General features: G+C 37.5%; 1 protein-coding gene across 4 annotated transcripts in view; it reads right to left on the bottom strand.

Moving 5' to 3' along the window:
* Positions 1-18,827, bottom strand: part of INSC (INSC, spindle orientation adaptor protein) — a 141,023-nt gene that overhangs the window by 86,981 nt on the left and 35,215 nt on the right. For all 4 annotated transcript variants that reach the window (XM_027700900.1, XM_027700924.1, XM_027700910.1 and 1 more), the window contains exon 2: positions 8,178-8,271. In XM_027700900.1, the coding sequence (XP_027556701.1) occupies positions 8,178-8,230 (53 nt within the window). In that variant the 5' untranslated portion in view covers positions 8,231-8,271. The remainder of the gene's footprint in view (positions 1-8,177; positions 8,272-18,827) is intronic.

Raw genomic sequence — 18,827 nt, 5'->3', positions numbered from 1 at the left:
CATAGAAAATCAGTGTTTCAGTAGTTTTGCAAAACAAATAACTAACAACTCTATATTGTATATGGAAACACCAAGGCTAAGGGTTGAACTCAATGATCCTTGTGGGTCCCTTCCAACTCAGCATATTCTATGACTCTGTGAAAGACAGAAAAGTTCAGAAAGACCTGGAAAGTAAGCAGGTCAAAAATTAGACAAAGCAGGCTACACTTTCCTTGTAAGATGTACTGTTTACCACTAGAATTATTTAACATTGCCTTCCTGAAGACTCCATATAACTTGCAAACTCTTCCACACAGAAAGAGGATTTGTTAACGAATCCAAACAACTTCTTTAAGATGCACACCAAGAACTGCAGGCAGTGCAGCAAAAAAGTTCCCTGTACAATTCACAGGGAGGGAATTCTAAGAGTTTGTAGTTCAGGTTTAGTAGTGTTTAATGCCAGGATGCTCCCATGGACAATACAGAAGTCACAAACACGGCTCCTATCAGCTGCCCACAGCTGAAACATGGTGTCATAACAACTCATTACTGCACAGCAACTCAACCAAAGGAGCTATTTTACTTTTATGGTAGGAGTTTAGGAGGTTTTTTTCCTAAGGCTGAATGGCAAAAAAGCAAGATGTGCTAAATGCAAGATGCCTAGATACTTTACTTGAGATTATACCAAAACTATACAGTTTCAGGTTTTTTGTCTTTTTTATTTTGGGGCGGGGGTTGGGGGACACAACCTGTAAACTAGAAGGAAAGACTGTTAATGCTAAGATATAAAGTATAGATCATTATCATAATAGACAGACAATGACAAAATACAATTACTTTACAATTTAAAAAAATCCATGAGCTTCTCACGGTACAGTTAATATATCCCAAACTTTCAAGAATCCATCTACCTGGCTAGAAGACTTCACAAAGCAGACAAGTATCAAGTTGCAGTAAAAACACTTGGTAGACTAAAAGAAATCAAAGCATTTGTGTCAATTAATGCATCGTTCACATTGTTAGATTAACAAACAGGAAAGAAGATTCCTGTGTGCAAGAAAAAAACCTTAAACACATAAATAACTAGCAAGATGTCTTCTGAAAACAGAGTACTCCAACAGGGGTGACAGCAGATGTGTAAAGCTGATCAATATCTCTTCCCAAATGTGCTACAGAAAAACAAGCATGATGAAGATAGGAATGCAAGTAAACATAACAGACCACAAACAACATCTGAATGGTTTGAAAAGGTCTTGCTGGCGCCAGTAAAATTTTGCAGAGAATCACAAACCATGGAGTCAAAGCCATAAAACGACTAATAGAAAAGCTGGCTGCAAGGTGTAAAGTTGGCAGGATTACTAAATTGATGTAAGGATAAAAATTTCATGCAGTACTTGTGAAGACAGTCAGAAAGCATCATCTCTGTCTGGCAGGTAAGGTAACCTAACACTCAGGCAAGTTCTGTCACTGTTTTGCAATACACTTACTTGAGGGTGGTTTCTGAAAAAGTTGCCAAGTCCCAGACACAAGATATTCATTGGGCAGATAGGGACTGCTAGTTCTCTAAGACACAAAAAGAGAAGAGTCTCTTCTATAGACTCCCACATTTCAAAAATATGCATTCTCAAAATAATCAGCCAAATTTCTTCCATGATAAAGGCCATACTAGCACTTGCTTGACCTTTTTACAGTGCTTGTGTGCCACATGCTGTGAAACATGTTACTGACCCTGACAAGAGGGATTCAGGATAAACTCCCAATTGTCTTTAGGAATGAAAGATGGTCTTGATCTTTCAAAAGTAGTTTCCAAGTAACAGCAAGTCACAACTATGAAATACCAAGTTTAATGAAAAGAGGTCTAGAGAGGCCAGTTGAACAGATTGTTTAAATTCATCAATTTTCTCACATTTTAAAGTCACCATAACTTCACAGTTATTGTAATGGACAAACTCAAATTTCCTCTAGGTTAAAAGCCAAAATTCTTTTGTGACTTCTACAGTTCAACATACAATATTTTACAGGACAGCTCTGGGAAGTAGTAAATGTTTCTACAGTGTGTTATACAACTAAATATGAAGATATAGTGACAAAACAATCATAAGGAAAAAGCTGGGAAATATCTTGCATTCTGGCAGGCTTGCAGACCCCAAAAATGCCTAAAGTTCAAATGAAATGCAATTTTTTTTGCTTCTTGCAAGCTTAAGTGCTGACCTACATTTTAACATTCTGAATATAGGAACAGAGATATTTTACGCATGGATTCAAAGGAAAAAAAAAAAGCTGTTGAGTTCATATTCCTCATGAATGCCACCAAATGATAGCAAATCAATAGTTGCTGGTTTACTAACATCACCCTTTGGACTCAGTCAGATAGAATGTCTGAAAATCCTTCCCAGAAGGACCATATGGATACACAAATCTGTTTTACTACCACCATCAAAACTCCCACAAACTACTCAGCTTTCAGCTTGGTTACATGTAGAATATAAATCACTAAAATCAGAAATACTTCATAGTAAGGTGAGCTGCCTTTCTGTCGCTGTAAAATTATTTGCTGAATTGCTATAATGTAAACTGAATGAAAGGAAAAGAATGCAATGTCATTAAATGAGACATAATTAGTGCCTCGAGCTATGCAATAACTGATTTTATTTCTTGTCACCGGAAGGGAACTTTATTGCATTATTGGCAAAGCAAAGCACCTTCCTTTCTTCTGTTGTACTCTATTCCTACATCCACTGAATTTTCAATTCCCTAGCAAGCGTTCAATTCTCAAATAGTTTTTAAAAACTAATAGAGCAGCGATTCATAGAGCCATGTAAGCACATTGAACTTGAAATTCTGAAAATCTGCTCTAGCTCTTGTATTACAGGTAACAATGCATTTTTTTTCTCCAGAGTTTCTTACAGTCTTTATCTGAATGCTTTCAAAGAGCCACAACAAACAAACTCCAGACATCATCCAAATAAAACTGATCATAGGGAATGTAGGTTTCTAATAAGCAGGGCAAGATATATGCAGAGTAAGTAGCCTCTAAAATACAAAAACGAAATACAAATGTTGCTTTCTATTTTGCATGGAATGCTTGTCAGACAGGAAGTTCAGTTCACAGACAGAGAAAAGACAGAAATACAGAACAAGACCTTGATTATCAGCAGCAGACACTGTAGGAGACCATGAAACAGAAAGAATTCGCATAGAAGATGTCCAAAATAATATAAGACATATACAATCACTGATCAGACAAAGCATTTAAACACTTGTACGTAAACATGACTTTATGATTAATTATAATCCAAGCACAGTCTTGGAGTTGAAGACTGAAAAAAGCGCTATTGAAAAAAAAAAGAAAAAATGAGGCAAATCTTGGGAGAACAAAGATGGTAACAAATTACAGAAGTCATGCAGATTCAAAGCAGAAAGGTAAGAACTGAGAAGGTCAAAAAAGGAATAGATCAGACTGAGATAAAAGAGAATAACCCTTATTTGGGTTAACTCACAGAAGTCAAACCCCTAGAAATCATTCACTTGAGGGTTTCACATCTAAGAAAATAGGTAGATAACCAAACAGGAAATGTTGTAATGAACTGACATGCAACGAAATGACTTGCTGCCCAAATTTCAGGGCCAGAAGAACAGATAGCATCAAAACCTACAGATTCCCATGGTCTACAGAATACAAGGGGCAAGACACCATTGGCTAGTTGAAAAAAAAAGCCAACCTACCTTACTTGTGGAGTTCTGGTCAAGAGTCACTTTCTAGATGGAATAACATAACTTCCCTGCTTTTGATTCTCAGGATTAAATCACCCAGTATTTGAGAAATATTAGACGCTCTAGGGGTAGAAACCAACAGATCCATTGTTTTCCTGACAGGCCCATCTGAACATACATCAAATATGTTGAAAGGTTCTTCGTGTGTCTTATACCTCAATGTTTTTCAAAACATGTCTTTCCAGCAGCATATAGTCCACAAGAAGCTCCAGAAATAGAAGTAAAATGTGATGTGAATGGTCCCTGAAATAGTTCAGTTCCCATACAGATAGAAATTATCTTACTTTACAAAGTTGGGGGTTTTTTCTTCTTTTTCTTTTTTTTTATTTAAACCACCTATTCATTACTGGGACTATTTTGTCAAGTGTTGGGGGTTTTCTGGATGAGAAAAGTAATTTCCATTATGAAAAAAAAAAATTATAGACTTCTATATTTTTCGTCTCATGTGTCCATATGTTCCATGAAGTTCTGCAAGTTTGTCATCCTGATTTGGCAGAGAAACAAGTAGAATAAATGCAGTTCCTGCAGTATAAAAATCCTGAATTTCTCTTGCTTCTATTTCAAGCCACAACTTTCAACTTTTGACAAATATCATCTGTCAAAACATTAATTAATACCAAATATAAACATCTTCCTGATCCTCAAAATATTGACCTTGTATAAACAACAACAAAACGTCATTTAAATAATTAACATTGTCCTTTGTTTGTATGTTAGTTTAAGTTATAACCTCCAGAAACATCTTTAATTTTTGAAGATGTAAAGATGTTTAGACAATGTATTAGACAATGGATACAGTGTTGCATTTCTGGAGATTAGAAAGACAAATTCTCTGCCCACTTCAAGAGTAGCCCATATTTCAAGTTCTTTCAGCAAGATTATATCTTTCTTCAGTTTGTTTTTGTTTGCTTCGTTTTGGTTTCACTTGGTTTTGGAATGGGGAGGAGGTTGGTGATGGGTTTTTTACCTAATTTCTGTACAAGACCCTCATTTATTATTTTAAAAAATGTCTAATTATACTATGTTTCTCACAGTTGCAACACTGAACAGAATATGCAATTCAAGAAGCAAAAACAGCATACTGTTTCATTTTTGGTTATGAGTACTCTCTCTTTTATTGAATGACTTCAGATTCAGCACTCCAAGTATTGAGTTTACCATGCAATATGGAAAGTATAAGAAACCACATCTTTAATGAAAAAAACCTGTGTAGTTTACAACTTTAATTTAAAGAAAACAGAAAGTTCAATGAACTTTTGTTACATGGGCAGGGACATAACAGGTTTTATTCCAGACAGAAAAGCAAGGTAAAAGCTCACCAGAAATATGGAAAAAGAATACCAATACAAGGATATGAGGAAAGGGTAATGATATTTTCCAAAATCTATACTAAAAATAACTACTTCAGAATGGGGATATATGCATCTCTAAGGAGTACATTCACACTTCATATGCTGTAGTGAACTGGTTATCACTGATGAAAATAGATAATTTTTATGACCATGTAAAATGCTTTACATAGGACTAACAGCTTTTGGAGAGTAACTAGATCAGTTCTTTATAAAAATGATCTACTGACAGTTGCTTTCTCTCCTAAGAGACAAAACCATCAGTAAGTTCCTAACGCATGGAAATAGAAAATAAAGTTTCTGTAACAGTAATTTGTGTTTTTCCTCAGGATACTTTTAAATACTGCATCCATAGGAGTCTAGATGTCAATTACAGAAAGTAGGTCTGCCAGTGTGTTAGAAAACCATTAACATAGTGACTCAGTACTCTAGAGACTTTCCAATACAAGCTGCAATTTCCCATAAAATCTGAGGAAAGAGTGTAAACAACAATTCATGCAGCACCAAAACTTGGTTTAAGGTCCCAGTTTTAAATTCCTTACACAGCCACAATAACTTCTGACTTTAATGATTGCTGTGGAAATACTTGGAGTCTTTTTCCATGTGTATGGTACACTTTTCCTATGGATAGAGATATTCTTGCTTGAGGATCTTTTTACTCCTGAAATATTCTGATCTAAATGTGAGGCAAGACACAGTTGTGGTGCTACATGGGACTGACCCTCAGTTGAATTTATGTTAAATTTTTGCTGTCACAGGACACAACGGCACACACCCTCAGGTGAATTGAAGCCCCTTTTCTCAAAAAGCAGGAGCATGAACTGGAATCCTGAGACAGGGATACATCCTAGGCTTGGATATAGAAACAAGAATAAATTAAAAATACTTGAATTTTGTTATTTAGAAAACTAAATCTTTTTAAATTCCCCTTAAACAGGGGCCATATCACTCCTTTCTCTAACCCAGACAAAAAGCTGAATCTCATAAAAATTCCATTTCTTTGGAAAAGCTGTTATGTGGAATGGGTTTTGTTGGGTTTTTTAATAATCAAGAAAAACACTTTGTACAACTCCTGAACTTTATTATCTACCCAGTACTGTGTTCTTTGTGCCAAATTCTTAGGATAAAAACAGATTTTTTCAGTTCTGGCCTCTGTGCCTTCACCTTTCCAGCCACTGTCAACTTCGGTCTCCCCATTTGTTACAAGGGTTTTATCTGAAATATTCCTCATTGGCAGAAAAAAAGGATTCTCTTTCAAGAGAGACACAAAAAATAAAAGCTTCATATTTTATTGGGGGTGGGGGAGAATATTTATTTCTCTTTGAATTTCACTATAGAGAATTGCCCTGCTGAGTCAAGCTGTTTGTCAGAACATAATGCTTGCAACATGGGACTTCTCCACGTCACTTCTTGTGCTAAGCTACATCTTAGTGCAGAGTCTTTGTGAGATGGTGTGGCTTTGTTCACATAGCATGGCAGAGCTTTTCTTCCCTGAACACAGCACACAGGCGGTTTCCTTTTCTAGACGTCCCTAGTGTACAAAATTCAGTGCTTTTCAGTTCTGTGCTGCTGTTATCTTTAAGTGCTTTATTCCTCCTCCACATTTCCATTTGCTAGCATAGAGAGCCTCCAGCTAATTTCCCCATTTATGTATGGGCAAACAATCTTGCCACCATCAGCCTGGATCAGCCCTTGGCCACCCACAGGGCCTATGCAGATGGTTTTCTACTACTATAAGAGTCTGGCTATAATAGTTTCTTTGACTTTTGATCCAGGATTCAGCTTGTGAAACCTCTTAGTTATCACCAAGAAACTAACAACTAACCTGGATGTCTGGCACCTTATCTGACCACTTGGTTAGCCTAAGAATTTCCATAGCAAAGTCATTAGCCTGCCTTCACTACTGTTTGCACCTGAAATGATCTTCCATGGCTTCATCCCAGAGAAGAAAACTAAAGTAATAAGTAAAATAGGACGACCCATTGCTATTTATACTCGTCCACTCTATGTTTGCCTATTCAGGATTCTAGGACCCACTTATTTCCAAAGCAAGTTTAAGCTGACATCTAATGAACAGTAACAGTTGTCCTGGAATCTGGTATCCCCAAACTATGTTCCTCCATATAGTGTTTCTTCTAAAAGAGAATATATTCACATGGTCTTACTGTGTGAGCTTAGCAGCATTACCAAAGTATCTGCTGGAAGACTCAGGTAGAGACAGGTAGAGAAATATCAAATTACTGACAAAGAAGAGCATCACGTTTTGAGATTCTTTATCATAATTAACTGGTTCCTGATATACAATTGCAGTGTGACCTGAAGAAAGAAGATGGGAAGAAAGACTGAAATTCAAAACCTTTTAATTTCTGATTTTATTCCTGCATTCAGCAGCCCCACCTTTCCTCCCTTTCCCAAAATAAAAACAAAACCACCCCAGTTGTGCCACATTTGAAGACTGTAGGCTATTGCATTCATTTTTTTTTCCTTTTCCTGGAACATCCATTATGCTAGAAACAGAACTATACTACTTAGATACAGCTACTAGATGCCAACCAACAGATAAATTTTATTTTTCTTAATGTGTTGATTAGCAGAATCACAGTGTCTCCACTTCCAAACGGGCAACACAGACTGGAGAGATTGTACTATAGCCTTCGTATCATTACCATACCTCCATATCTACACCAGAAGAAAGTCGACCAAGTTAAAAAGAGTCATATTTAGAGTTTTCAGCAGTATTCACACAGAGTAGCGAGTTCCAGGGATCTCCATCATGACAAGGAATTGATCCAGTAAACACAAACACATCTCTACTGCAAACATGGTCATCCTTTAAAAATGATGGCCGCATGTTCACTGTTGTGATTTACCAGACTTCAGGTACACAAACTAGTAAATGCCTCAAGAAACACATCTCAGATTTCCACATTCATTCTCAATGTTTTGTAGGAACATTACCTATTACTGAGTTTAAAAATGAGATTTTAAACATCCTTGGGTCCTCAAAGGAAAGTGCAGCTGCAGCCTCAGAGGCATTTAGTCACTCAAATCTGGATGAGAGAATGCACCACTTACCGCTGAACTGGTAATGAAAGGGAATCTAAGTGATCCTCGCCCTTAAAAGCCATATTTATCCTCTTCTTATGTGCACTTCCCCATAGGCTGGGATCTAGAAAGAAAACAGTTATTTAGTAAAGCTGGGGAAACTCAGGCCTCTTCATGCATTGCCCTACTCATCTGTGGAGATAACTCATTACAAACAATTCAAAAGGCTTCTTTTTCACAGACTACCCCACAACTCCAGCAGACAACCAAAGCCCTAAAGTACATTTCATGGCATAAGCAACATAGGGTTTGCATTTCCTGAACTTCTTGGACTACTGCACAGGTCAGAGCCATCTGGGCTGAACATTTCTGAGTTAATATTGAGTTATTATTTAGCCTCATTTATTTTGTACTAACTTGAACTCCAGGAAAAAAATCTAAGGAGTATTATTGTAATTCTTCATGTTACTGGGAGGAAGATTGCAAGCGAGTGTATGCTCATATGATTTCCGGATCACTTAGTACTACATTTAGAGAAAGGTCCTTGATGTCTACGCTACCAAAGTATTAACCCCATCCATGTTAAACAATTTCATTTTTTTAATCCATTTTTAATGCTACACACTCCTCCTCCATGTTTTCCCTTTATACTCACTTACCAAGAGGTGCATCCAAACATTAACTGTACTGGAAAGAGACAAGAAAGGAGGAGAGAGACTCCTCATTTTCACAAAAGGAAGGGGTGCTGTCTCCTTCCCTCTTCTTTTAATTAGCCTCATCTTACACCACCTTCTACAGATCAATGCATATTTGCAACAAAAGCTGTAGAGGATTTATTCTACCAAAAGAAGTGAAGTCATTTACACTCACCCACATGGCCACAGAAAACTAATGCGAAATATTTGAAGAAAAAGATTAATCTATGACTCATGAAGAACAAGGAAGAGATGAATTAATTTAGATGAGGAGACAGGAACAGTGGGGAAATTACAGTTTCTTAGATGTGAAGAAAAAACTGGGATCAATGAATCTCACTCCTGAAGAAAATACTTTACACAGGCAATTACTGCTGTTTGTGTCACAAACTAAGGCAGAATGTTTTTGATGTAGCTGCTTGTGAAATTCTATTTGGTTGTTGGCTACATTCTGCAAGTGCAGTCAGCCAGCATTTAAGATATTTGCCACTCCAAATTGCTCTTAATTGCCACAGAGTGGTCCTCAGAATCTTTCCTAGCAAACTGATCTCATTACTAATGCATGTCCTTGTTTTTTTCCCCCCAAGATCTCACAAACATCCTGAGTACCTCCAAGTATTACAATCAACATAATGTGTTCACATACTCTGTCCACTATTAGCACCACATTGCTTTGGTAATGGTGTCGCCTGTGTTCCTGCCTACACCCCAGATTTTCCTGGAAATAAGATGTATGGACTAAAAGACTGAAATATGGGAGAAGAATCTGTAAAAAAAAAATCCCAAAACCAACACTACAAAAACCAGATAGACAGTTTAAATGTTAATGAATTGTCCTTTTTAAAAGAATTGCAGGTATTAGATAGATTGTGACTGAAAGTTCATATGCCCAAGTATGCAAATGTTAGTATGTGTCCTTCTGCTCCCATGCACACCAAGATTTGAAAAACAAGCTTATTGTTGGGCTTTTTTATTCAAAGCATTTAGCATATGATGGAAAGATTTCGCTAACTGGAATAAATCAGCTATCTTCATTTATTTTCACTAGTAGAATTTTTTCCCTTTATCAGAGATATTTAAGATTACCAAATGCAAATAATCATATAATCACATTTTCCACAAATAGCCAAATATCACAATTATCACTGTCTTCCTTTGGAGGCGATACCCTTAATCAAAGCTGAACACATCTGCATAACACCTTAATCTCCAGGATGAAGTTTCCCCTCCTGAATCTTATCATGTAAAGGACCAAGAAAATAAATCTTTCAACCTACAGAAGTACAGATTTCATGGACACTAGCCATCTCTTTCTGCTCAGCATCAGGCTGGGATTTACCTTCTTATGCTACCAACACTAAATCAACAGCTTCCCTCTGGCAAGCTAAAGCTACTTCACCATTAGCTTAGCCTACTAACAATTTCTAACATACAAATCAAAGCCACCTGCTTGTACTCCATTACTTGTGATCAGTGACATAATGTACACAGACATAAATTAGATCATTGCATGTCATTGTTCCCTATAAATTAGAAACCTGACAAAAATGCAAGTTTTTATACCCTGTCTTCCTGCAAAACACACTTTTATATTATGTCTGAGAGCCTCTAAAAACATGATCAACTCCTACTTAGAGGTTACTTATGCCCCAGGAACAATAACAAAATACACAACAATATCTTAACCAGACTGTCTGGCTCAAGACTATGATTAGAAATTAGCTCAAACTTTTAATCCCAAGTTAATGTTGGCAGCATGAGAAAATACTCTCTCCAAGGACCTGGCAGTCTGCCAGAGGACCCACAATACTCCTAAGACTACAAGAGAAGTTGGAGAACCAGTGACTGTTATGGTACAGGCTCCTGGTCCCGCTTGGAATGGCTCCACCACATGCTGGGCAATTATTGTGCTCAGTGGCAGACGTTCAGTTTTCAGTGTTCTCGTTCATCTTTCTGGGTAAGACCAAGAATTCTACTTCCTGGTAAGACTATAAGAGGACTGATGAATCCTTCTATTTAATTGATGCTGCTTTTTACTCAAGTCCACAACACAGTGTTGAGCTCTAGTCAGCACTCCTAAAAGGAATGTCCTCTGCCACAGCTGACCATGTAGGTGTTACGTGTGTGTATACATACACATACTCACATTTATTAAGTACATGCATACTAACAGGTAACATCAGTAGAGTTCTGCAGGAGAGTCTGTTTTTTCCAGTGGGTTCTGTGGCCACTGAATAGGCCCACAGCTGGTCAGAGATGCTGTCTAGGTAAACTTGTATGAAAAAATAATACTACTTGTATTTTGCAATATTGGTGATTTTGGAACAAGCCTGAACGACACACTGAAATAATAAAATTGTATTATTGGACTATTATAAGGCCTTTTATTTAGCACCTTTTATTGGATTTTACATAAATATATGTTTGTACACAGACTTGTATTTCAATTGTAAATAATGACTTATAATTGGTTTGATTCTTCTGGTATATAGCAGGGTGTGCGTGTGGAATTAGATGTATTCAAGGCAGCTGCCTCTACATCCTGGATTTTTGTATTAACACTGGATCAGATTTTAAGATGTTATTTCCTCGTGTTTATTGGATACATGTAGATAAGCAGATCACAAACATCCTTTCAATCCCATCTGAGATAGTCAGCCAAAAGCTTCTTTCAGAGAACTGGGCTTCATAAGAAGACAAAGCATCACACCTGAAACAGCATGCAAGCACTACTGGCAGAAAAAGCAGTGTCAGCAGAGGATGGGGTCTTCGTGACCAATAAATAAATAAACCAAACAAAACATAACCAGGAAGAGGGAACTTGCTTATATACAAGCACCAAGCCTTGCCAGCAATTGACACAGAGAACTAAAACCAGCCTAAAAAAACTGTCAAACTAGCCCACCCATAAGTTAAATAAGGAAGAGTCTCATCCTGACGTATACCAGGCTTGGCAGCACCTGTGAAAGCTGTGCAACACCTCATTAGTAGAGTGATGCAGCTGCAACCTGTTAACCCACTTGTACCACAACAACAGACCCCCTCCTGCCTTACAAGAACTCCCTGCTGGGAGCCTCCTCTTGCTCAAGTTTGTTTACCATTGGAGAGCAGCTTCTACAGTGCCACATGGCATTTTAACAACCTACAAAAGATGTTACTCCTGCTAGGTAAACAAATTGTAAAATCTTGTAAAATCTCCCAATTTAAATTTCTTCCACATCATTTAACATGGTCGTTTGTCTTTAACAAGCTAGGAATTAGGAGGATTTCAGCAGTCAGGCTTCTGTTGGAAACAACATCCATGACCAAAATTATCATGATTAACACGCGAAATGAGTGTGACTCATTTTTTTCTACTACTGATGGCCCTAAAGTTCTTTATCACAAAATGATGTCCTTAATAATTAAGCCCTGAAACTTCATACAATTAAATTCACATTTTTGAGGTCATTCATGTCACACATGTCCACCTTTGTAAAGGCTGAAATCAAAAGGCAAACCCATGAACTTTCCCCACTCCCCTTCCAACCCCTAACATCATAATTTCAACACTAACAATGTCTTAAAACAAGGTCAATCAAGAGCAGCATTTCTCTATCAGAAAAAGACAGAAATCCACACACTTACCCTTTGATTATTAATAATCACTTGAATTAGAAGAACATGCTGCCTATAACCAATATGGTTAACCTGAGAATAAGAGTCAATAGCTAAAAGTCATTTCAGACAAGATATCACTTGATTAATATGAACAGTTCCTGTCTGTACTAAAGTACAACCTCTGTTCTGCCAAACAGAGCCTGCCCTTACTTTACAATTCTGGGAGTCTGGGAATCATTAGTTATTATTCCCCTGTACACAGAAAAACTGTTAATGGAATGCCACAAATCAAATTAAGAGCAAAATTCTGACAGCATTTATGTGATAGGTCAGAAAGTAAATACATACATTCTGTCCTTCAGCAACACACCCAGACCATCAGAAGTTTTTCCACACTAGCCATTTCAGGTCTCAGAATCCCATGTCATTTTGCATTGTAAGAGTCATATAGACATTAATTAATTACAATAGTAAAAGCCAACTCAGAATTAAGTTGGGTGTCACAAATCTAAGAAACCATAAAACCAGGAGCAAAAATAATGAAGAGTCCTTTAAATGATGCATTGAAATGTGTTGTATTACCATGGGATCATATACGCAGATCTATGTGCCACACTCCTAGAATGTCAAATTACAACTGGGAGAGAGAGGTGAGAACAGTCACTACCTATGGCATTCATTCATGGTAGCTGCCCTTGCAGAACCAATAATCAAAGAGGAAGCACTGCTGAAAAGTTTATGTCTTACACTTCAAGTATGATGTGAAGGGTAAATTCCTTTTCAGTTACAGAGATTTTTATTGCATATTTCTTCCCATCTTTCTCTCTGCCTTCTGCAGAGAGAGGATCTCATTTTAAACAGGACTCTATCTTGGACAATACCTCTTAACATATAATAGAATGGTTTGTTTTGGAAGGGAGCTTAAAGATAGTCTAGTTTCAGCCACCCTGGGTATGGGTAGGGATACCTTCCATTAGGTAGGTACCATCCACCATACCTTCTATTACCTTTCATTATTACTTTCCATGCCTTCAGGTTGCTCAAAGCCTCATCTAACATGTCTTCAAATATATATACAAAAAATATATGTAATACAAACTTATTGACCTCTGTTTATTTAACTATATTATATTCACTTATATTTTTTGTCAAAAAATCTCATATTTTATTATATATTAATCATAAATTTCTATTATATTAAATATTTTTAAATTATATATTATATGTATGGGAGATGTATATATCTATCTCCATCAAGTGTAGTTATTCATGCAAACTGGGGTTTGTGCTACTTCTTTTGTGTTCTGGATAGTTCTCATTTAAGCCTTATTCTACTCACCTATACCTTGGAAATATCCAGTGGGTTGGAGAGGGGGGGAGAAGCTGATAAATCTTTAGTTCAAATAGGTCATCCTGAAAGTTACAGATGAAGAACATTACTGTGCAGATTCTTGAGGGTCGAAGAAAAGAAAACATGAAATCTGAGGCCAGTCCCATTCCTCGGCATACAGAGTTCAATTCCCTAAACCACTTCCTGTTTTTAAAGCCCTCCTTGAATATGTACAGTTTTTTCTTTTTGATCACCACAAGGCAAAAACCTGCTTTTAAAGCAAGAGGTGTTGGATTGCTCATTTGGTATCTTTATTTTAGTAAGTGGATCACATGAAAACACACTTGGAAAATATATGCAATGCAATCAGCAACTTCTGGTTGCATCATGAGGGAAAGTATAGATACCTGTTTACCCAGGTAATCCAGCTTTCTCCAAGATTAGGAATGGAGAAGATCTATCATCACATACACTATACAAGTCCTTTTGCCAAGGCATGAGTTTTCTTACAATACATCTTTAGCAAATTTCCCGCTTAGATCCAAAATCTCTAGAAAGATGGAGTTTGTCATCATGGATTACATTATGAAAATATTTAATATAAAGAGATAGAAAAGGGCATAACTGATTCTATGACTTTCTTTCTCCCAGTCCCCTTCAAAAATATATTAGGCAACAGGCCACTAGAATTATCACCTGGCACCTTTTTTTTTCTAATCTTATCAAATTCTCTAAAATCTCCCCTTCTGAAAGGGGCACCCCAGTTTCTATAGATGGCAGTATTATGGGAACAAACTGACTAGTGGTCACATTTCTAGAAATCAGCATTTTAGAGGCAGTTGCACTAGAAAAGAATTACTTCTGAGGTTCAGGAACTGAATAATAGGTGTCAAGTTTGTGCACTCTAGAGCTATATTTTATCTTTAAGGCAATGCAGAATAATCACCATATGAAAGTGTTCATTGGTTCTCAGAGGAGCAGCAATGCAAGATGATACCATAAAATTCTGAGGGGTACAACTCTTTGATATTTACACTTTCTTTGCTTTCTGACAGATGGCATAGGGCTTTCCTATTTCCTTAAACCAAACAACCACTTCAACATCACCTGCACTAACACCAGTTTCAATTCAAAAACTACATGCCTTTGTAAAAAGTCCCTCTCCAGCTCTCCTGTATCTCCCTTTAGGTACTGGAAGGCTGTCCTAAGGTCTCCCCAGAGCCTTCTCTTCTCCAGGTTGAACAATCCCAATTCTCTCCGATTTTCCTCATGGGAGAGGTGCCCCATCCCTCTAATCATCTTTGTGGCCCTCCTCTGGACTCACTCCAACAGGACTGTGTCCTGCCTGTGCTAGGGATCTCAGTCTGGTGTTAGAGATCCGAGTTTTGTGTTGATTGGCAGTGAAATCATTCAAGTGAAACTCCCCTGCTTTGGCCTCCTTTACCCTGACACCGTGAATTTTATCTTGTCTCCTCAACAGCAGGTAGGATCTTGTGTCCCGGTATCCGTTTGGAGAAACCAGAAATAAAAGAGCTGCTATTTCAACCAGCCATTGTGTAGGGTACAAAGGAAAACAGGGGGAGATTTTTTCACCCTAAATTGTATAAATGTACAATTGTACAAGTGGGGACTATGCTGCTCATAAGAAATGCCTCCAGAACATCACAATTTTCTGTTTTTAGCACGAGTCTTCCAAGTGTAATGAAATTGCAACCAAGATTCATTGTTTCTCTGACAAACATGCAAAAACTCCAAAAGGTTCTTAGAATTAAAAGAGATTTAAAAATCCTTTTCCTATTGAGGTACGAAATAGAGAAACAACTAAGCTATTTACCCAAAGTTAAACATGATGCAAGTACAAATTGAAACAAAATATTCCAGCATTCAATACTGTAAACAAGTAAATAGAGAAGATGACACTGTACTTAACAACTTCAAAGGGAAAAGAATAAGGACCTACACAAAGAACTCACCGCAAGGAAATATGACAATAATATATTTGCACATCTCTGTGTACAATCCATTTTCTGTTATGAAAAGATTTCATCTTAATATCCATTCCAGTTAGCAGACAGGCAGTCTGAAAGACATTTTTATTTGCATTGATATTCCTCTAAAGAAAAAAAAAAACCACCTGACATTTCAACAGAGATGAGCAAAACAATATTATTAACTCAGGTCATAGCCCACACTAGCCAAGTCTCTATTGGAAGTATCAAAAGGCATTACGTGGTAAACAGTGGTGGTATTTTCACAATATTTCCCACCAGTGATTAAGTTTATCATTTTACAGAGTTAATATCAAATAGCTCATTTTTGTCAAAACAAAAACCTTAAAAACAGCTTTAGATCAGTACAGATAAACACACATTTATCTAAAAGTTAACACAGTCACAAAAGGCCAAGAGTAGCTGTCTCTAGTCATCTAACCACCTCTCTACCTGAATTGCTTAAATTGGCTATTTCTATTAATGAAGTTCAGCATAATTTTTTCACCTTTCTTCTACACATTGGGGAAAAGAAAAACAAAAACAGAGAACTACAGAAAAGTTAAAATGGAAGAAAGTAGATAAGAGAGATCAAAGTTATTGCCTGCTAAAAAGGTTACTCAACAAAAGTCAAGAGCAGGAGATCCAACTGGGCAACAAGCATATGAGATGAACCAAAACACACCAAGGAACATGTTGAACACATGTGGCTCAGCTACATACTTTCAAGGATTCCAACTCTTTGAACAGTAATCCCCCTCCACTAGGCTATCTTCATGCTGATTGCAGACTCTACCTTCAAGCCTGCCTCTTCTAGATAGACACAGCAAATCTAGTAGACAAATTTTCTAAAAGCTGGGGTAAAAAAAATAGTCTGACTATGCTGCAAAATTGCCTATACATAAAAAGCAAGAACATTGAGCATATGTCAAAATTTGAGTATAGTTTCTATTTCTTGCTTTTTTCCTTTAATAAGCTCCAATTAACAATTCCAGAGAGCCTTTCATCAGAACTATACTGCCTAGTCATTATAATTCTACATAAAGAACAAGTAATAAAGCAGCAGTGGGCTTTTTCCTGTTTGTAAGGAGAAAATACTGCATTTATATTTTTGAACCACTGCCAAAGAGTATCCACTCAGACATTTTCTTCTTCCTCTGTCCTTCGCACAAAAAATGTGGAGGAGCCAAAAAGCTGTAGCAATAACACAGACAGGGAATCCCCAGCAAGGTTAGAGGCAAAACTGCTCTGTAAGATTATTCTCGTATTTGGTGTCTCAGGGGTAGGTGTAACATGAGCAGAGCACATCCTCCTAGCACTCCTAGCACAGCTAAAGGCTGCACACATTAGATTTGAACCAGAGATCAAAGTTGTGTGTTGGAGCAGGAAGTGCAAAGCCTACTTCAAGTAAACATGCTGCACTCACTCCTTCTGTCATGAGCACTCCCAAGCCTTCACAGAGTTCCAGAAGGCCAACAAAAAAAGTTCAAGTGGTATTACCTGATGTAATGCTTTTGTCAGAATCATAGAATATCCTGAATTGGAAGAGACCCCAAAAATCAAAGTCCAGCTCCTTGCCCTGCACATGACAGCCTCAAGTATCACACCATGTACCTGAGAGCATTGGCCAAAGCTTGGAACTTCTTGAATTCTGGCAGGCTTGGTGCTGTGACCACTTCCATAGGGAGTCTTCTTCATCTCTTCCAGTGCCCAACCACCCTCTGGGTGAAGAGCCTTCTCCAAATATCCAACCTAAACCTCCCCTGACACTGCTCCATGATTTCCCTTGGGTTCTGTCACTGCTCACCAGAGAGAAGAGATTAGTGCCTGCCCCTTTTCTTCCCCTTATGAGGAGACTGTAGACTGCAATGTGGTTGATAGAATATCTTGAGTTGGAACGGACCCATGAGGATCATTGAGTCCAACTCCTGGCCTTGTGCAGGACACAGTTTTCTTTGGCACTTTTGGGGTCTGTATTTTTTGTTGATGATGTTGTTAGTTTTGGTTTTTTTAATGTTTCCCTCCTTCTGAATTCATAGGCTGAAGTTTTAGTGCAGAAGAGCCAATGAAGAAAGCACAGGCACCAAAACAATAAGAAACATAAGGAGAGGAGTATTTTTTGTTAGCAAGTAAAGTTTGGATGTTGATGGAAGTACACATGAATAACTATGCCACACCTGTGAGCTTGCAACATTAATGGTCCTGACAGAACATAACTGAATGCTCTTTTCCAGAAATATGTCTATCAGTGAAAAAATGGGAAAGCAAGCCCCAGTGTTTGCCACTTGCACTGAGTACAAGGACAAAAAATATTAATGTAGAGCAACAAGGGCTTTCTGTTAGGCCTTCTGGATTTTGTCTTTTGTTTAAAACCCAGCCATGCTGTAGAGTCAAAGGCACATCCTATCAGTTTATAACAATACTTACTAATATACATTTTAACTCTGCATTACATGGTGCCATTCCTACAAATATGGTAACTCGGTAGGGACCTGTGAAGTTTCATTTAGAAAGTGATTTTGCGTCACAGTACTTTTAATTACTAAACCCCCAAATTTGGAAGGTGTACAGGTTATGGCCTATGCCTTCTTTCACATCAGTAACTCCCCAATATGTAGCAAATTACAGGAGTTCAAGAACTTCTCATTTATCAGCTGAACTGCAGTAACTGACTGTGCTCCTCAGCTGATGTCCGGTAACCCATGACGCAAGGAACTGGCACACAGGTTTTGAGTACACAATGAACTACTACATGGTCTGTTCCAGGACAGCTGCATTGTTTGTCCTCATGATTTTCTAAAAAGTGATGTTGAAAGAAAAGAAAAATTATGTTTTAAACAGTACAGGTCTCACTGCAGAAGAGGGCTAATGTTTTGATAAATATTTCCCTTTATTATCATGCAGTTGTAACAGTTTGTGATGGCACAAGTAGAGACACATACACTGGAATTAGCTAGAAATAAAGGTCCCAGAGCCAAGATTTTGCTATTAGCAGCCAAATTCAATGAATTCCTAATCATTTGGCTTAGGAGTGCTCAGATTCCAGACTTCATTTTTCCTCCCCATA

Source organism: Neopelma chrysocephalum, unplaced genomic scaffold, assembly GCF_003984885.1.
Source record: "Neopelma chrysocephalum unplaced genomic scaffold, ASM398488v2 Primary Assembly neopelma1_24, whole genome shotgun sequence".
Classification (NCBI taxonomy): Eukaryota; Metazoa; Chordata; class Aves; order Passeriformes; family Pipridae; genus Neopelma; species Neopelma chrysocephalum.
The sequence above is the reverse complement of the archived record's forward strand: the minus strand, read 5'-3'. Positions and strand labels throughout refer to the sequence as shown.